Here is a 19,076-nt window from a genome sequence, read left to right on the forward strand (position 1 = left end):
ATATATTTGTATTTACACATTAGTAATGAAGAAGTTGTAATTAAGTACATCTAAATATACAGTAACTAAATGTAAAAACAAATAACACAAATTATAAAATTATAATCAGGTACTTTAGTATGTTAGTCAACACATCAAACTGTGTTAAGAAACAGATATGAAAGTTTGTTCTTTTAAGTAGACTTTAGTGGCCTTATATTTCATTGATTTAAAAATATGTGTATTCATATTAAGTACATTTTTTTCACAAGAGTAGTCTTTTAAAGCAAATTAGCTTTCCTGCTTGTGTGGCCAATTGACTCCATACCCTATATCGTGTGTTTCTGAAATATCCAACACTGTTATCTGCCTGTCTTCAGTCTTGCAAATGGCGCCATTGCGGATGCATAGATTGCCACCCATATGAATGATAGGTTCTTAAGGATGGTTGTAGAGCAAGATGACAAATGTGTTTGCCTGGAGGTCAAGTTCTCTTTGGGATTTTGGCTGAAGTGTGGGATTTCCCATCTTAACTTCACTCAAACCAGTATACAGATGTGGAAATGAGGTGGTCAGACTGAGAGCGACTGGTCTATCAAGAGGCACAGGTCTTCTATCGTTGCCAGTTTGTAATTATTGCAAAGTGGCAGTATCAAAGGCATATATTTGAAACAAAAAAGCTATTATTGGAAATAATTATAGCAAAGGATTCATCAGGTCCATGAGATCATGGCGTCTTGGATGGATGACTCATCATTGTAATCGAGAAACCATTTGCCAGGCCTGCCAGTACTTCAAAAAGACACGTATATATATTTTCGGTTTGCTCCCTGTACTAGGGGGAAAAACTAGGTGGGCTAATGCTTTTAGATTGTCTAGTTCAAGACAAAACGTCTCAACGTCTGTTAAAATGTTTATCCCTGATTAATTTATTGGTTCTACCACTGCCCGACTCTGTCATCAACATCACAACATTTTCGATGAATGGAAATATAGATGGAGATTCCTGAGCGCCTTTATTGCCTGCAGACATCAGTGTCTCCTCAAACTAATCTCTTTGTCTTTCAAAGAAATTACAACAAGAAACACTTTAACTTTATTTCCCTTTTGGGGGAACTTGTACACCATAAAATCGTATACTGCCTTGAATAGACACCAAAACCTTGGCCAGTAAGAATAAAAAATAGGGTAATTCTTACATTTCATCCCAAAAATGAGATTCTTTGCAGTTCTCGAATTGTATCTGGATTAACTCACTCGTCTTCATCCAGGTCTTTTAGCAGGTCGGTCTGGTATGCCTGCAGTATACCCATTGTGTGCAGGCATGCACCGACCTGACCTGCTGTCGAGTAAGCCGAAGTTGTTCTAAATGGCTTGGAGGGAAGGGTCGGGGCCTTGAGGGACGATGTCGTGTGAGGGGAGAGATAGCGCGCAAGCGTCTGCTCCACCTTAGGAATTGCACCACAACCATAGTCTCTCAACCCCAGGATATTCAAATAATTCAAAACCTGAGGGCCATACTTGCGAGAGGAAGTGTGGAGATTGTAGATCTCCCGACGTAGAGGTTGTGCAATAGCCTTAGTAACGCTTTACAATAAGGTCTTATTTTTTAACATTAGTTGATGCATGAGCTAACATGAAATAAAATGAGCAATATACATTTTTTAAGCATTTGTTAATCTTTGTTATTAAAAACTAAGTGCTCATTGTGTGTTCATGTTAGTTTACAGTGCTTTAACAAATGTTAGCAAATACAATTTAAAAGAAAAATATATTTGTAAATGTTGAAATTACCAACGATTAATAAATTATGCAGAAGCATTGCTCATTTTTAGTTCATGTTAAGTTACATGCACTAAAATCACATTGTTAACTGTATTGTTAGGTGTTGCAAATACTTAAAAGGCAGTACAACAAATACTACTATGATGTAAAAATGTTACAAATTAAATTCAATTATTTTTTTACTCGTTATACTGATTGGAATTGGTCAGGATATTGTCTACTTATAAAATGTACTTATTTAATGTAGAAAAATCATATTTGTTTTATTTTAGCAGAAGCCAGTCTTAAATTAATAATTATACTCTCTTTTGATTTTGGGATGAAATATGAAGTGTGGTTTTGTGAGAGATTGTTCAGATTTTTATGAATCACTGGCAGTCTTCTGCCTCTATGAATCAAGATGCATTCACTTAACTTTAAAGTTATTACGATGTAAAAGCAATCTCATACAGTTGGCCGCCCACACAAAATGCATGTAAGTTGCACATCCATGCTCACATCTATATTGTTTCTCAATGAATAGCCAAAACCAGATGTGGCAAATGTTTTTCTAACTGTATAATACATAAGTGATTTCAGCTGTTCACGCTTTAGTAGTGGCCCCCACATCCATCCCCCAATACGTCCAAGCAAACCCTGTCTCACAAAGCTGTGAAATGTCACAGGATATACAGTATCTATTGGAGAGCATTTCTGCACTTATTTATCATTCCTGCCATTATTTATCTCTGAAACATTTTCCATCTAGAGTGACAAAGACTGTGACAAGACATTTTAATGGCTCACAGAGAACTGTGAACCTGTGATGAACTTGTATTTTGAGTATTTGTATTTCTCGGCTGCTAAATGCATGAGTGAAACTGAATCTTGTAAAAAGGAATGAATGAGAATACATTGGCCTCAGTGACATCAATCAGTGGCTATTAAGAATGTTGGACGTGAACCAGATTACCTCATTATAACACTGTGTGCAACAACATCATATGTCTGAAAGCTTGAGACCACAATAAATTGAATAAATGCCGTGACCAAGATCCAACTCTGACATATAGTTTTTGTTTGGCACAGATGATATTTCTTTTCATTGTACTGCAATGTCATTGTGGTATAGCAATGGAGCTCAATTTATATGCCCGCAAAGAAAATTATACAATATTTTAAGTACAGCAGTAATCAAGCGGTCAGTGAATGTATATGGGCAGCCTCAACACATTTGTTTTCCTAGTTGGGGATTTATTTTGTTATAATGCTGAACTGTTTCATTACAACATTATTTAGAATGTTTATTAAGCTTGTTATGCTATTTCCTAATGTGGGCTGTTGCCTGGTTATCACAATGCAGGCGATGTTTGATGGTATTTATACTTTTTAAAGTATACAAAATTACTATAAGGTCCCATTAGTTAGTTCATGCATTAACTGACATTAAGTAATAGCTACATGTGTTACAGTATTTAGCATTAGATAGCTGCACATTGATGACAGATACAATTTTTTATTAGAAGTAAAGTATTAGTAAATGTCGCAATTAATATTTATTAACATTAATAAATGCTTTACAACTATTTTCTATTGTTAGTTCATGTTAACTAACGAAGTTAACTATTAATTATTAAAAAATCTAACCTTATTGTAAAGTGTTACCATACTTTTTTATTACCATTGCTACACACATATATGTTTGTTATATCAGTACGGACCTCCCATTGACGTATATTGTTCTTAAAAATTGCTAAAAATACACTTTAGAAGTAAAATAAGACAATATTTGTTGTCTTTTTTAAAGGGATAGTTCACCCAAAAATGAAAATTCTGTCAGTATTTACTCACCCTCATGTTGTTCCAACCCCGTAAGACCTTTCGTTCATCTTCGGAATACGAATTAAGATATTTTTGATGAAATCTGAGAGATGGATCACTCCTCCATACTAATCCATAGGCTTCTTAAGGGACTGAAACTTGTTCCCTGAAAAGTTATTAAAGACATCTTTAAAATAGTCCAAGTGACTACAGTGGCTCAATATTAAGTTTATCAAACGACGAGAATACTTTTTGTGCGCAAAAAAACAAAAAAACAACAACTTTATTTCAACTATTCATTTCCTTCTCTATGGGCCTCGAGTCAGTTCACTAGTGTAATAGCGTAGAGCTTCTGTGTTTTACGTCACACGCATCAAACACATGACCAGCGTCGGCCAATAGTGAGCCTACGTGTGACGAAGCACTATGCAATCACACTACATTAACTGACTAGAGGCCAGTTATCCATTCTTTCATTAAGGAAATGAATAGTTGAAATAAAGTCGTTATTTTTGTTTGTTTTTGCACACAAAAAGTATTCTCGTCGCTTGATAAACTTAAGATTGAGCCACTGTAGTCACTTGGACTATTTTAATGATGTCTTTAATAACTTTTAGGGGCTGGCAAGTGTCAATCCCTTAGAAGCCTATGGAGGAGTGATCCAGCTCTCAGATTTAATCAAAAATATCTTAATTCATGTTCCGAAGATGAACGAAGGTCTTACGGGGTTGGAACAACATGAGGGTGAGTAATTACTGACAGAATTTTCATTTTTGGGTGAACTAATCGTTTCAGCATTTAATTTGGTTCCTCTGACATCCCCAAAAGAATGTCCTGCAGGCAGTATCAGCAATTTTATCCACAAAGTATAGTTATCTATAGTTATCACAAAGTACAGTAGTGGTACCATGTGATGGAATTCAGATGATAATACCACACTCTTAAACATAAAAGTTACAAAAGGGAGTCTTGGCTGGAATGCCATTGAAGAACCATTTCGGGTTTCTCAAAGAACCTTTCAGTGAACAGTTCTTAAAATAACCATTTTTTTTCTATTGATAAGAATAGTATAGTAATCAGAGGAACCGTTGATAACAATTTATTTTACAGTATCCTTGTTATTTTACAGTGTACTGTAGTTAGTAATAACTTTAAATCACACATACTTATGCAACTAACCCTAAACCAAACCTAATCCTAATAGTATAGTAAGTACATGCAGTTAATTATTATTACTTAAATGTATAATTACACTGTAACACTGCATATGGTCCTTGTACTGCATTCAAGGACCATCATATATATAGGGTACTTATATTACGTGAGATATATATGCTCATTTTTTTTTCTGTCATTGTTGAATCACTGATATTTTCTATCCATTACTATTTAACCCCCAAAGCTTTTATATTTCCATTAAAGCATCATTTGGTATGTTTATAAGCAATTTTCCTCATGAGGGCTGTTGGCTGCTCCCCACAATGAAGGTGATTTCTGGTTGTATGGTTATTTGGAGGTCATTTGGTGCCCACAATGTAAAGCCCGACACACCCCCTACATACATTTGCTTTTATATGATGATGAGGATCACCCTTTATATAAAGCTAACTGTAAATTCTATAGTAACCCAGACTTTTGGCATTTGAAATATGATGCTGTTTTGTTCCTTTATGAAGCTGTTCCACAAGAATTTTAAGTTTTACTTACTATCTTGCTTTGTTCAACTTATTTTGATTTTAGAAACAAACAGGCATTGTGATAATTTCCATTCAGTTTATTTCTCAAATGAGTGATTCTATAATTGGAGATATTTTACATTTCAAACAGTTATAGTAATCCCCTATAGTATTGTTTGTCAACTGCCAATTCTGTTACATGTCAACATTGTTACTCTACCTTGATAACAGAGTTTGACTGTAACAGAATTGACAATTTTAAACTTTTTATCCAAAAAACTCCACTTGCTAGCACAAATGCTAAGAGCACATGGCACTAATGAAATCATTATTAAGAGACTTTTAAAAAAACCCACGGTATTTCTTTTGATATTGTGGTAACACTTTTGACGTTTCACAAAATTACTTGTGTAAGACCTTTTTAGATTAAAATATTTTCTCAGAGAGAGAGCACACATACCTTCCAGTGCTTCAGATCTTATCAGTAAGGAAAAGTGACATCATTTCCTGTATCTTACATTATGGAAGATAATTGCTCCAATTGAAAGGCAAAGTATGGTACGGTAACAGAATTGACGCAATATTTAGACACAAAAATAAAAATAAAAATATTATCAAAAGAAAATAAAAATAAAATATTTTGAATAGACAATGATACACAATGGGGAACATGCATTGACTACTTCAGACAACAAGAAATCACGATTTTCAGATAAGACACTTTTTACAGAAAATATTATATTGTTATGGTATTTAACATCTTTTGATCCATGACAATGAGTATTGATACAATAATTAAAAATATAACCATTTGAAAAAAGCAGAAATAAATAATGACTGTGGACACAAAATGTACTACCTGAAATTATAGAATCACCCATCTGTAAAAAAGCCATTATTTTATTTTAACATCATTTGTTGCATCCATTTTGTCACATTGTTTTCTATTTTGTCATTTCTTTACATTTTCAAAGTTTTATTCATCTATAACTAATTTCAAAGTTGTCAAAACGTGCTCTAACACTAGCACTCTAATACATAAAAAAATAAAAAAAAGTTTTCACTTTTAGAGTGCTGTTTGCTTTCCTTTTTCTTTTCTTTTTAAAAGTATTTACAGTGGAAGCAGCGTGACTCTGGGTGTGAATTAGGGCGGTACAGGGGGCATTATTTGTGCTCGTGTTTGAGGACTGCAGTACAGGAGGGAGGAGGGGTGCTCAAACACAGCTGGACTTGTTCAATCACACACGCTCCTGTCACCCTGTCCGGGGAACATAGAGGGCACCATCACACTCAACTCGTTCTTGAGGGACTAATCAACACGTGTGTTGCTACTGCTTTCCAAATGAAATTACTTTACATGTTTGAAAAATGTTTTATTAGCTACTGACCCCGGAACTTCTCGGACTCACCGCGCGCTGACCAGCAGGAGAGCTAAACAAAACTTGGCAAACTTGCTTATTCACGCTGTCTCTGAGGACTTCACCGAAGCGAAGATGGAGCATTATCGGTGCTTTTGCGCGTTCGTTTTGATGCTGATGTCCTCTGTTCATTATTCCCTGAGCATGGAGAGGAATAAGGATATTCCAACAGGTAAGTGAGCCCGTTATATTGGGAGCATGCTCTGTGACACTGAATGCGACGCAACTAGAATTAGAAATAGCCTATAATTATGCTTACTCTAAACGTCTTTAAAAATGATTATCTGAACAATAAACTAATGTGATGGTAACTCTGATTATCAATGACAACCTTAAATCATTTTCATCTGATCAATAGATTATTCCCCCTCAAAGTCACATGGTGAAATTGTCACAAGGGAACATTTTGTGTGTGTGTGTGTGTGTGTGGTCCTGGTAAATCCTACGTTATTAGGACAAAATGTTCCCTCAAAGATGGCAATTTCCAAAATCCTTGTCCTTGTGGGAACCTTTTTTGACCCCCATGAGCAAAAACAGCTTTTAAATCATACCAAAGTGTTTTTTTTTTTTAAATAAAAGACTGCATAAAGCTTTCTGTGATGGGTTTAGGGGATATACTATACAGTTTGTACAGTATATTAAAAAAAAAAAAAAACACATTGTCTATGGAATGTCCCCATAAAACAGGAAAACCTAACATGACGTGTTCCTCATATAGCTCCCAATACCATGAGAAATTTTCACTGGAGAAAAAAAAGTCTGAAAACTAGCCTCAGTCTCCACTACAGAACACCTTGCTTCTTGCTGGGACATGAGGGATGTCAGGTAGTTTTTTTTTTCTCACACATTTGTGTTGTGAGGGAATGTGTGTGTGAGAGATATAACACTATGCTGTTCAAACTACTAAAGGCTGAGAGTGTAGTTGTCTAGTGCAATAACTACACTGTTATAAAATTGCAAAGCACACAGTTAATGCACACAATAATGAGTCAAGCATTTCTTTGAAGCACAACCACGTTTTTTAATTACTTTCTGGATTCCATTAGGTTGTACAGTAATTTGTTTGCAATAGTTGAAAATGTACAGCATAAAAACGTGTCTATGGCTATAATTAAAACGTCTCTATGTTTTGTGCACAGTTGCCTGTGCACTTTTTAGTTACGGCATAGGAATATAAAGTTGCTCTGTTGAGTTTCAACAAGCCTAGTCAAAGGGAACAATATGACCCATACAGTTTTCATTCATTTTGGCATTCATCATTTCCATGCAAGAGAAATGTGGCAATCTTAAAACTTGACTGTCCTAGAGCTTCATTTATATTACACGCACAAGGCGATGAGCCTATAACACATCAACCCAGCTTTGAGACAAAGTGATGTGTGCTTAAGAGCGCAATTTATTGCTTAACTAAATGTCAAACATTTTAGAAAACAACCCTGTGTGCTCCGGATCCTCTAATTAAATAATCTTAATTGGGCCTGTAGACTAAAGTCAATTAGGTTTTATTAATGCAGTTAAGGCAATGGAAATTACATGTAGGTCAAGTTCTGGACAAATGTACTGTCAAAACTTTTATTGCAAGCTTTACTAAATAACATCTCATCTAATAAGCATCTTTCCTGAAAGGTCAACAGGTAAAACTTTCCAAGAGCAAATACCCCAAAGTGCAGCCATATGTCACATTCGATTATTGTACGACTGTGATTTCACAGTTTTATGTAGGGCAAAGGTGTGAATATTTCATGTGAATATGTATATGCTATCTGCTGAGAACGTTTGTAACATCTGCCGTTAAGTATAACACAACTAAAGTACTGTTTTCAAGGAGTCAATCTTCTGTTTCACATTTGAAGCCTTTGTAAGGTGTTTCTGTACAAGTCAATGAGCCTTATCACTCGCCAAAAGTGCTGTTTCCATATCCCTTGTCATTGAGAAAAAATTACTCTTTTCCCTTTCCCCCACTCTTTTCATTTTCTAGCAAAAGAAATCTGCTGCCAGTTATCAAATTTATTTAATTTATTTCCTTTTATTACTCCAACTGTAGGCTAACTGTTCCTCTAATCATGAACTGAATTTCGATCTTTTGGTCGAAACCGCAAACAGTCTTAGGGAGGTTTTTGTAAGCAGACCAGGGCTATTTGATTGATTATCTAGGAATATAATCAATCAAATAGCCCTGCTTACAAAAACCTGCCTAAGATTGTTTGCTGGTCTTAGCTAGTTTAAGATTGTCTCCCAGTCTGATTGCTAAATCCCAGTCACCATTTGTGACTTGTTTTACTTCCATAATCAGAAACATGAGTGGATCCAGAAAAACTGTAGTGTGGGACTTGGTTTTATCCATCAGAAATTGATAGGATTGTAAGAATTCACATGGAAGCCAGATAGTTGGAGGGGAGGGTCTGAAAAAGAAGAGGGCTTGATGACATCAGCCAAAGGAAAGTTGTTTAAAAGGCAAAGCAAGTTTACAAAAAAATATAATTTGATTTTGTGACATCCACAGATGAATCACACAAAATAAGACCATTGACATGCATTAAAAAATGTAAATTTTGACCATGTTAACTTTAATCTGTACCAAGTTTCGTAACCTGTCGGTTAAACCACTGCACTGACACATACCGGCCTCAAGAAATCCGGCTGTAAATTTCTAAATTTAAGGTGCACAGCAGATTAAAATCTAAATTGGTTTCTCAATTGCCCCCGATTTGAGTTTTTTCCGTACCTTTGCACACAGTAATTAAGCTACAGTCATTAACAGTTATGTAGATGCTATCCTAAACGCAGGGGAAGATATAGAAAGAAAAATACATGGCTTGTGTTGCAGAAAGGGAGTGAACGGCACAGGAAATCTCTAGTGTTTGCGGCATGACATCACCCCAGTCTGAAAACCCATCCGTTAGCCTGCGTAGACCAGAAACTCAAACGTTTAAATGACGCTAGATGTCACTACTCAAATGCCTGTGGGTGAACTATCACCTTCTGTGAGTTTTCAATGTCCACCCACGTTTAGCCCTCTGTGAACCCTTCACAATGAAATACTGCACTGTGAGTTGAACTGCAGTGTGAGATATATGACTTCCAAGTCCCAGTAAAAGAGAACATATATGCTAGTCTATAGTGTTGACCGCTGGACCTGGCAGCACAAACCTGTAATTGGTCTTGTGCAATATGGTGTCAGTCAACCACACTCTTGATTAAAGAAGTATGGTTTTGTAAAAGCAGTTTAGATGGATGTCAGCTGTGTTTGACAAACAGTTAAATGACTGTCCAAGCCAAAAGACACATAAACAGAAATACAGTTTTAGCGTCATATTTAAACTTTGTGCCACAACCTTGTGGCCTCTAGTCTCAGTTTTTACTTTTTCTCTGATCAAGTTTTGCAGGCAGCTGCTCAGATCTGGCAGGAATGAGAATTTCTGTACCTGTGACTTTTATTTGATGAACTATGAGCTCTGAGGGACACTTAAGCATGTCTGTTCCCATAGACAACACATAAGACATCAGCCTTCAGCAGCACATTAAATACTGACTATTACAGTAAAATACATTACTATATTGTAAATATTTCGACAAGAGTTTTATTCTTTACACAATAACTCAGAAAAAAATTTGCAACACTTTTACCTTTAGGGGTACAACAGGAAATTGTTGTTCCTTATTTACCCATTAAAGTTCATAGTAGTACCTTAGGGTACATATTTCTACTCTAAGGTACTAAAATGCTAGCCTGGATGCCAGCCCGAACCCCGCCCACAAAATTTTTGGGTCGGGAAGTTCGGTCTGGACTCGATCCGTTGAGGAGCTATTATGCCCGAACAAAAATTGTTCGGACCAATCAAATTGTCAGGGCGGGCTTTATACGATGATGGACAGATGAGCAACCATAGACATCATATCTATGTGAGCAACGGTAACGTAACCATCCACATCATCAGAGTGCTTGGGTTGAATTCATGGCTGACACTGGACAATTGAGTTGTGTATATTCCGCAATCGCGTGTGTTATAGAAGATATAGACAGCGCTTTAATTTTAGAAGAGGAACAGAGAATCGCGATCAAGGCATTTGTCGATGGGAAAGAAGTTTTTGCCGTCCTTCCTTTGGGATTCGGAAAAAGTTTAATCTATCAACTTTAATCTATCTCTCAACATACGTCACTCACTCCGTTGCTCTGATTGGTTCTAGGTCTATCCAATTGAGTGCAGAGGCCTTTTATTTCCTAGTTCGGTTGACACACGCCCCATAATCACAGCCCAATGGAGCAGTATCAGACTCAGATTCTGACTAGAATCTGAGTATGACGACGTCAGGCTACTAAAATGCACCTTTTAGGGGTAGATAAGGTACAACGTTTTTCTTTTAAGGGTACTGCCACAATGAAAAGCTGTTTTACCCTTAAAGCTGCAACTTTTGGACATTTTCTCTGACAGTGCACGGACTGTGTACAGTTCATCTGGCCAAGAACCATTTTTCTAAGGGTGAAAACACACAGAATGTTCTTTGGTGGGGTTTATTATATTCTAGTCACTAGAGCAGGTTTGTTGCCCCCTTCAATGGAAGTCTGTGGGATTTTACACCTGCTTTATCCATTAAATCGTAATTAATAACATGTACACCCAGGGTCGGCCTGTGGCATAGGCGGAATAGGAAAATGCTAAGGGTGCCACTCGCCCATCCATATGGGTGCCCATAGCTTGTAGGTGTTTTCGACTTGAAACGGCACTGAGCAGACCAATCGCCAATCGGTGTATGACATCAAAGTAGCTTTTGATATCATAAAAAAGGGGGCTAAAGTTCAGGACGGATACAAGTACCGTCACACCCATACATTGTGGGCATTTTCAATCAATTCCTTTGAGAGCCAAGCATAATGCTCACATGTTGGATCGTGGGATTTTTGAACGTAGAGACATTAGGAAGGGTAAGTCCAAAAGTTGAGAAAAGCGGGACTTATGGCAAATGAGGAGCTGGACGGCAGCTAGTCGCAGTGAGGTACAGGTAGTGACGTCTGTTTTGGTTTACAACTATATTTTTCAAATGCAGTTTGGATGCTGTCAATGTGACTAGACTAGTTGGGTTAGCAAAAGTGTATCAAATTGTTTAAATAGATTGATTGAATTTTGAGCAGCACTCAACAGACTTGCACAGAAAAGGCCGACGTATACTTCAGTTATGACAATTTTGAATACTAAGCATATGCTTACAGTGGAACTCTAAGAAAGAGCACTGATGCTTGCCTTCATAGTTCATATCCTTATCCAACTCTTATAACTGTGTGCGGTCTTCAATGTCTAGGCTACAAGGGTTTCCAGAATCAAACAGAAGCTGTTCCTTTGTTTGGCTCGTTTAATTGCTCTGGCAACAGCAACTCCATGGCAACGCTCAACTCAGCTCAGCACAGGAAGTGATCACAGTAATTGCAAGCTTTAGGTCACGGCAGGCGCAATTTTGGTGATGTTCACCAAATATCCTCCTCCTTTTTCTCTGTTCTTTATATTTGTGATTGTTTTTCCAGCCAAGGAAAAAATAAATAAGAGTTACTGGTAAGTTAAAGCCCCAACCGAAATATTGTGGCAAGCCCATGTTAAACCAGATGCTGCTGATGTCATGCAATGTTCCATTCTAGAGGCAATTACAGCTGCTTTGGAAGGGGTGCATTTGAAGCACAACCCAGTGTACTACAAGATTCTCGGGTTATAGACACAGGGGCATGTTTAAACAATCAAGGAAATTTCCAGGCCCCAAGAGAGAAAGTTTTTCTATATAAGTTGCGAACAGCTGAAATAATGTCTGTCTACAATCACCCCACCACCCATTTGCCCTAGTTTGTTTTGCACCCAGCCTTCAAATTTGGTTTCTGGTCCCTAAGTGATAACACATTTAGCAGCCACCTGGCTACAGACAGAGATTTAGAGCATTTTGGAATATCATCATGTCTGTGTTTATAGATAAGTATCTCGTTGTTGAGTCACAGCTACCTGTGGTTACATTAAAATTCTTCCGATCCGATTTCGTTTTTTTCTTGCAGTGTAATGAGGTGTAAGTCTGACCTCTAGACATTTGTGTATATATGTTCTGGCAGTTGATTCTGGTGATTTTGGTTGAGTTTGAACTAACATGCTCATGTTAAGCGGGCAGAAGAGGGTGCTCCCTACACCAATTCGGAAGTGCTGGTCTGTTGGAGAAACACAGTGACATACTTATGATGAATGAATGAATGAATGAATGAATGAATGAACTGGTGCTGTGGTAAAGTCTGGCTGTTGATGGATCAGACTGCCTAATGAGGTCAGTTATATGACTCAGTAGTGTTTCTATGTTTCCCAGAACTGCCTGAAGTGAGATAACCTCTGTTAGCCTCCATTTTATTTGCTGCCGTAACACAGTGTTCTTATTAAAACTGGCTTCATGTTTAGAAATAGATTTAGCTGATGTTAGTAATTCTAAGAATTGTATAGCAGAAATAAAAAAAATAATAATAATAATTACTTTTTCAGTTTCATTCTTTATTAGATTCTTAAACAAAATGATTTCACCCAGTTGCTTTAGGAGACTATAGGCTTAACAATAATGCATTAGTAGCTTCTAAACAGTGTGCAACCAGTGTTATTTTATTATAAATATATATATATATATATATATATATATATATATATATATATATTTTTTTTTTTTATTATTTATATTTTTTTTTTATTAGATTTGGAAGTTTTAGTAATTTTGATTGAAATAATAATATTTTAAAAATAATAATTTGATTTTTGTCGCATCGTTCATCTTTGGAACACGAATTAAGATATTTTTGATGAAATCTGAGAGCTTTATAACCCGAAAAGTTATTAAAGACATCGTAAAAATAGTCCATATATATATATATATATTTTTTTTTTTTTATTATTATTTTCTTTTTATTAGATTTGAAAGTTTTAGTAATTTTGATTGAAATAATAATATTAAAAAAAAATTTTTTCATACCAATGTGCCAAATATTATTCTTTGGCCAGTTTTCTTCACAGTGGGACAGAATAGAGATTAGATCAACTCAATATAAAAAAAATATTATGTCGCATTGATGGCATGCGAATGGTTGTGTTGCTTGAATGGATGCAATCAGACTGCAGAATTATTGCATTTGATGCGGTGAAAAACTTTATCTTTTATGATAACATTATCATTTACTTTTACAAAAACCAATTTATAGTGCAACAATTGTAAGGATTTGGTAATTCTCCAGTCCTACATTGTCTTAGTTGGGATACAATTGACTACTGTTGTTTTAGAATTCCAAATCCTCAAGACTTAAGCATTGTCCTGCACTAAAATGCATGTTTTAACTGTAAGCAACTTGCACTTGCATATCTTAAAATATGTCAGTGTCATTGTTTTGTCTCAAGATGTACACCAGCAATGTTTTTTTTCTTACGCACATTTATAAAAGCTATTTAAATGTCCTATTTGAACTAAGGCCTAATCCTGGCTTAATCTAAGCCCTGTCTGTGAAACCAGGCCATTAACATTTAATTGAATAATAATAATAATAAAAAAAAAATAATAAAAAATAAAAAACATACAGGCAATATAAAGTCCTATTCTACAATTTTACTCTACTATTTTTTTTACGTAGGTTTGTTCAAATTAAAGGATTAGTTCACCCAAAAATTACAATTCTGTCAGTATTTACTCAACCTCATGTTGTTCCAACCCTGTAAGACCTTCGTTCATCTTCGGAACACGAATTAAGATATTTTTGATGAAATCTGAGAGCTGGATAACCCGAAAAGTTATTAAAGACATCGTAAAAATAGTCCAAGTGACTACAGTGGCTCAATCTTAAGTTTATCAAGTGACGAGAATACTTTTTGTGCGCAAAAACAAACAAAAATAACGACTTTATTTCAACTATTAATTTCCTTCTCTGTGGGCCTCTGGTCAGTTAATGTAGTGTGATTGCGTAGTGCTACGTCACACGTAGGCTCACTATTGGCCGACACTATTGGTCATGTGTGTGATGCGTGTGACGTACAACAACAGAAGCTTACGCTGACTAGTGAACTGACTCGAGGCCCACAGAGAAGGAAATGTATAGTTGAAATAAAGTCGTTATTTTTGTTTATTTTTGCGAACAAAAAGTATTCTCGTCGTTTGATAAACTTAAGATTGAGCCACTGCAGTCCCTTGGACTATTTTAACGATGTCTTTAATAACTTTTCGGGGCTGGCAAGTTTCAATCCCTGAAGAAGCCTATGGACTAGTATGGAGGAGTGATCCATCTCTCAGATTTCATCAAAAATATCTTAATTCGTGTTCCGAAGATGAACAAAAGGTCTTACGGGGTTGGAACAACATGAGGGTGAGTAAATACTGACATAATTTTCATTTTTGGGTGAACTATCCCTTTAACTTTCATTAAGGTATACAAACTTTTAATAAACACATTTTTGCTTTGTATTTCTGAGTAGTGATATGCATTGCTTCTACATCATTGCATCATTTTTCATTTGCTTTTAGAATAAGGCCTGTAAAACAAGGCCATATTCGACAAAACTCTGCTCCTATAGCGTTGCACTATTACCACCTCACAATAAGCATTTTATATCATTCAGGGCTTCAGTAATTCATCAAATAATGATGAAATGATGGAGAAGAGCACCATTACCAGAATTAATGCAGATGCGCTGTGTAGTCCAGAACTTTCAGCATTTTAAAGAGCCTATTCAAGTGCCTGGAGTGATAACACACAGTTCCAGATAAATAAGTAGTCTGTGTTATCTTCCACAAGCAATCAGAACCATCTTACCAGATGGGCAATAGCACCATGCAAGTACAATTCATTTTTAGTTCATTCCCCCAGTATGATTTACCCACCTGATGTATGTCGAGCCACCAGAGAGCTGACTGAAAAAGTGTGAAAGGCCATGTTTTTGTAGACTGAGAGCTTACTTAAACATTCACCGTCTCCAGATTCTCAAGCATTACTTGGAAGATAAGCTGAGAGGGCCACAGAGAATACAAAGTGTGTTCTCTAGTTTCCCAGTCAATTTGTTGAGAAATGCTTAATTTAAGAGGCATTCTTTTGCTTTATCTTGGATTCTGAATCTCCCAGTTAGACTTGTTCTTTGTGGTAGAAGTTCTGAGCATATTACGGTGCCCTTCCTGTGCATTGTGAAAGTTTACACAGACAGCCCAAGACTGTGTGAGCAGGAAAACTTTTAAAGCACCACACTGAGAAATGAAACAGCTAGCCTCTCTCAAGCAGCATTCCTCTGGACCTCAGCAGTTCACACTGATCTGTCAAACACTGTCTCCTCAAGTCAGCCCAGACTATGTACTACATTCAAAATAGCCATCTTTTAAAAGCCCACACCACTTTTTCCACATTTTTTTATTTATTTTTTTGCTCTAAAAACAGTGTTCCTACATCAAGGAGCGGAAAATGAAATTCTTTGGAGTGTTGGACAGTGACCTCTCTGTCTGCACTGAATGTCTTCTGTGGACTCCATTAACACACATTATTGCCCCTACAGGGTGCACACTCCCATAATATGATTCTTCTGGTTTTGCAATTCTTACTGTTTTACATGTAGGCTAAATGAATCATGGAAAATACATCTCGAACGAGTGCATTATTGCAGCTGCTTTAAGTGATTACACTATGTGGTGGCTAGGATTGAGTCTTTGAGAAGATACTTTAGAACCAGCAAGCACATCTTCTGCTCAGTTCCCGTGAAGCTCCATATGGCAGACATGTCAAGATTAATAGCACATCATTATTCAGTATTTACCATTTCAAAAGTGGGTTTTGAGAAAGAAATAAGAAAAACAGCACATCTTATCATCTCATAAATTAGAAATCACATTTAGTTGAGCGAAAAATTATTTTAATAAGCCTCACTATTACTATTGCTCATACTTGGCTTCTCAAAAGCTAAGCTTAAGGCTGATTTATACTTCTGCGTCGGACATGCGCTGGAGCCTCTACGCCGTAGACTACGCATCGGTTTTAATTTATACTTCTGTGTCGTTGTCCGCGTTGACGCACAGCCTACGGCGTAGCTACGGCGTAAGTTCGACGCAGAAGTATAAATTTGGCTTTAGGGTTAGTCCATTGTCTATTAAAGTGATTCAGGGAGCACAGCTCACACATAAATCACATTTTTCGAACCAACCTGCTTTCTGGTGGTCAATGCAGCGCTTGAACACACCAAAAGGACTAAAGGCAACTGTCAACTAGCACATTCTCACTTTCATATTTTTTGCTTTTATTCAGCCCTCAATCTCTCTAGCATGGCTGGCAGAAAGACAGTGGCTAGCATACACATTGTCAGCTACTGCGGCCATTTGTTTATTGCTGTTGTCTTAAAAGGATCAGGGGAAGGTTAGGTCACTTGTGGGTCAAAGCAATTGGTGTTTATTTGTTGGCCTTAGGAGAAAACTACAGACAGAGAATGTAACAATCCACCCCCGATAGCCCAGCCTCATCTGCTATGCAAATCTGTTTGAGACATGCTGGGAAATAGCCTCCAAATTATTTTTTGGTGTGACTTTTCAGATCTGCATAGCCAGAATGAAATAGAGTCAGATAGATATCATGCTGCGATTGATTATACACAGAAATGGATTATTGTGAAACTTTAAGTACAAGGAGGAAACATTGAAAGATGCATGCCAGCACAGTCCCAGTGGTGTAATACATTCTATATTGGCAAAGCATGAAGTATACGTAAATGAAAAACGTTGGCGTATACTGAAAATAATGACATTTAGATGTTGATTCCAAACAAGATACATTGCTCAATATATCTTGGTTAAACAAGCAATCATTGATTTATCCATGATTTACAAATCCCACATGAAAATGTTATTTTTCTGTGCTTGCTCTCTCAAAGCTCTAAAGATTTTAAGATCTCAAAGATCTTAGACAAAACGTATTATAGCGGCATATACTCCAAAAAACTATAAAAAGCCGCAGCAGGCGTCACACTGAAGCATTACATCTGATGTTATCTTTATTACTTCGTTTCACCAGAAGAAAGAACAAACACCAATCACTTACTTTGTAGATGCATTCCATCAATCGAGTGAAGATACATCAAACAGTGCATAGTAACAGATAATAGTGGTAGTAACGTCATTGCCAGTAGTGACGGTCAAAAGAAAGTTTTTCCCCATGCTCACCCTGCAGCCATGCTCCAAACAACCTGCCCCACCCACAGGTGAACACACACGCTAATATATACACACCACACCCCCTCACGGTGCCATAGTTACAAATGACGTCACACCGCGCGTGCACATACACAACAGTATAGATGGAAAGAGAAATATCACAAAAGACTATGCAAACCCAATGTATATGCTTTCGTTATTGGACGACTGTTAACAATCGCTTCAGCCTCACAAAATACCGTTGCCAAGCTTTCTTCGTCAAGGATCTGAATCTTAAAGACCGAGTTAAGCACTCTACGAACTGACCGAATTAATCTTTCCCAAGCACCTCCATGGTGTGATGCTGTTGGGGGATTGAAAACCCATTTGACACCCTTTTGTAACAGTACATCATTTATGAGGTTATGATTCAGATTCTCAATAGCCTGCCTCAATTCACGTTCCGCGCCCACAAAATTAGTACCGTTGTCTGAACAGATTTCCAGGACTTGACCACGTCTCGCTATAAACCGTCTGAAACCATTAATCAAGGAGTCCGTGTCTAAAGACGAAAGAACTTCAAGGTGTATAGCCTGTATTGCCAAGCATGTAAAAATGAGCCCATACCTCTTGATCACATTTCTTCCACGTTTAACTTCAAATGGTCCAAAACAGTCCAAACCAACTTGACTGGAAGGAGGCTCATCAGGAGTTATTCTGTTGTGAGGAAGATCAGCCATTTTCTGTTGTCCAGGTGAAGCAGACAGTTTCGACAGAAAACACATTTAGTGAGAACCTTTCTGATGGCAACACAGGCACCAGGAATCCAATACTTCTGACGTAAATGAGAAAGCATGTGGTTTCGTCCACCATGGCCTGTTTCTTGATGCACATGAGCAAGGATGAGATTAGAAATGTGTAGATCTTTAGCCAGTATGACTGGATGTTTCACTTCAAGTGGCATTGCTGCTCTTCAGAGCCGTCCTCCAACCCTAATGAGATCACCATCCAAGATTGGGTTGAGCTTGTAGAGATGACTTGTCCTTCTTACACACTCTCCTTTCTTCAAATAAGACAGTTTCTCCGAAAACCTTATTTTTTGACAGAAACGGATGATATTTAACTCTGCCATGACCATATCCTCCATGGATAAAACATCCTTTGGTACTTGAGCCTTAACACCTTCCATCTGAACCTGTAACCTTTTCTCCAGCTGATCAGTACTTAGATATAAATTAGAAAGTTTTTCTCTCAGCAGCTTTCGATGTCG

The 19,076-nt window shown here is 36.9% G+C and overlaps 1 protein-coding gene across 2 annotated transcripts in view; it reads left to right on the top strand.

The window, feature by feature from the left end:
- Nucleotides 1-6,412: 6,412 nt before the first annotated feature.
- Nucleotides 6,413-19,076, top strand: part of plod2 (procollagen-lysine, 2-oxoglutarate 5-dioxygenase 2) — a 65,303-nt gene continuing 52,639 nt past the window's right edge. For both annotated transcript variants that reach the window (XM_077244157.1, XM_077244158.1), the window contains exon 1: nucleotides 6,413-6,830. In XM_077244157.1, the coding sequence (XP_077100272.1) occupies nucleotides 6,734-6,830 (97 nt within the window). In that variant the 5' untranslated portion in view covers nucleotides 6,413-6,733. The remainder of the gene's footprint in view (nucleotides 6,831-19,076) is intronic.

This window comes from Siphateles boraxobius, unplaced genomic scaffold, assembly GCF_051911475.1.
Source record: "Siphateles boraxobius isolate OS27281-9 unplaced genomic scaffold, OSU_SipBor_1 26, whole genome shotgun sequence".
Taxonomy (NCBI): Eukaryota; Metazoa; Chordata; class Actinopteri; order Cypriniformes; family Leuciscidae; genus Siphateles; species Siphateles boraxobius.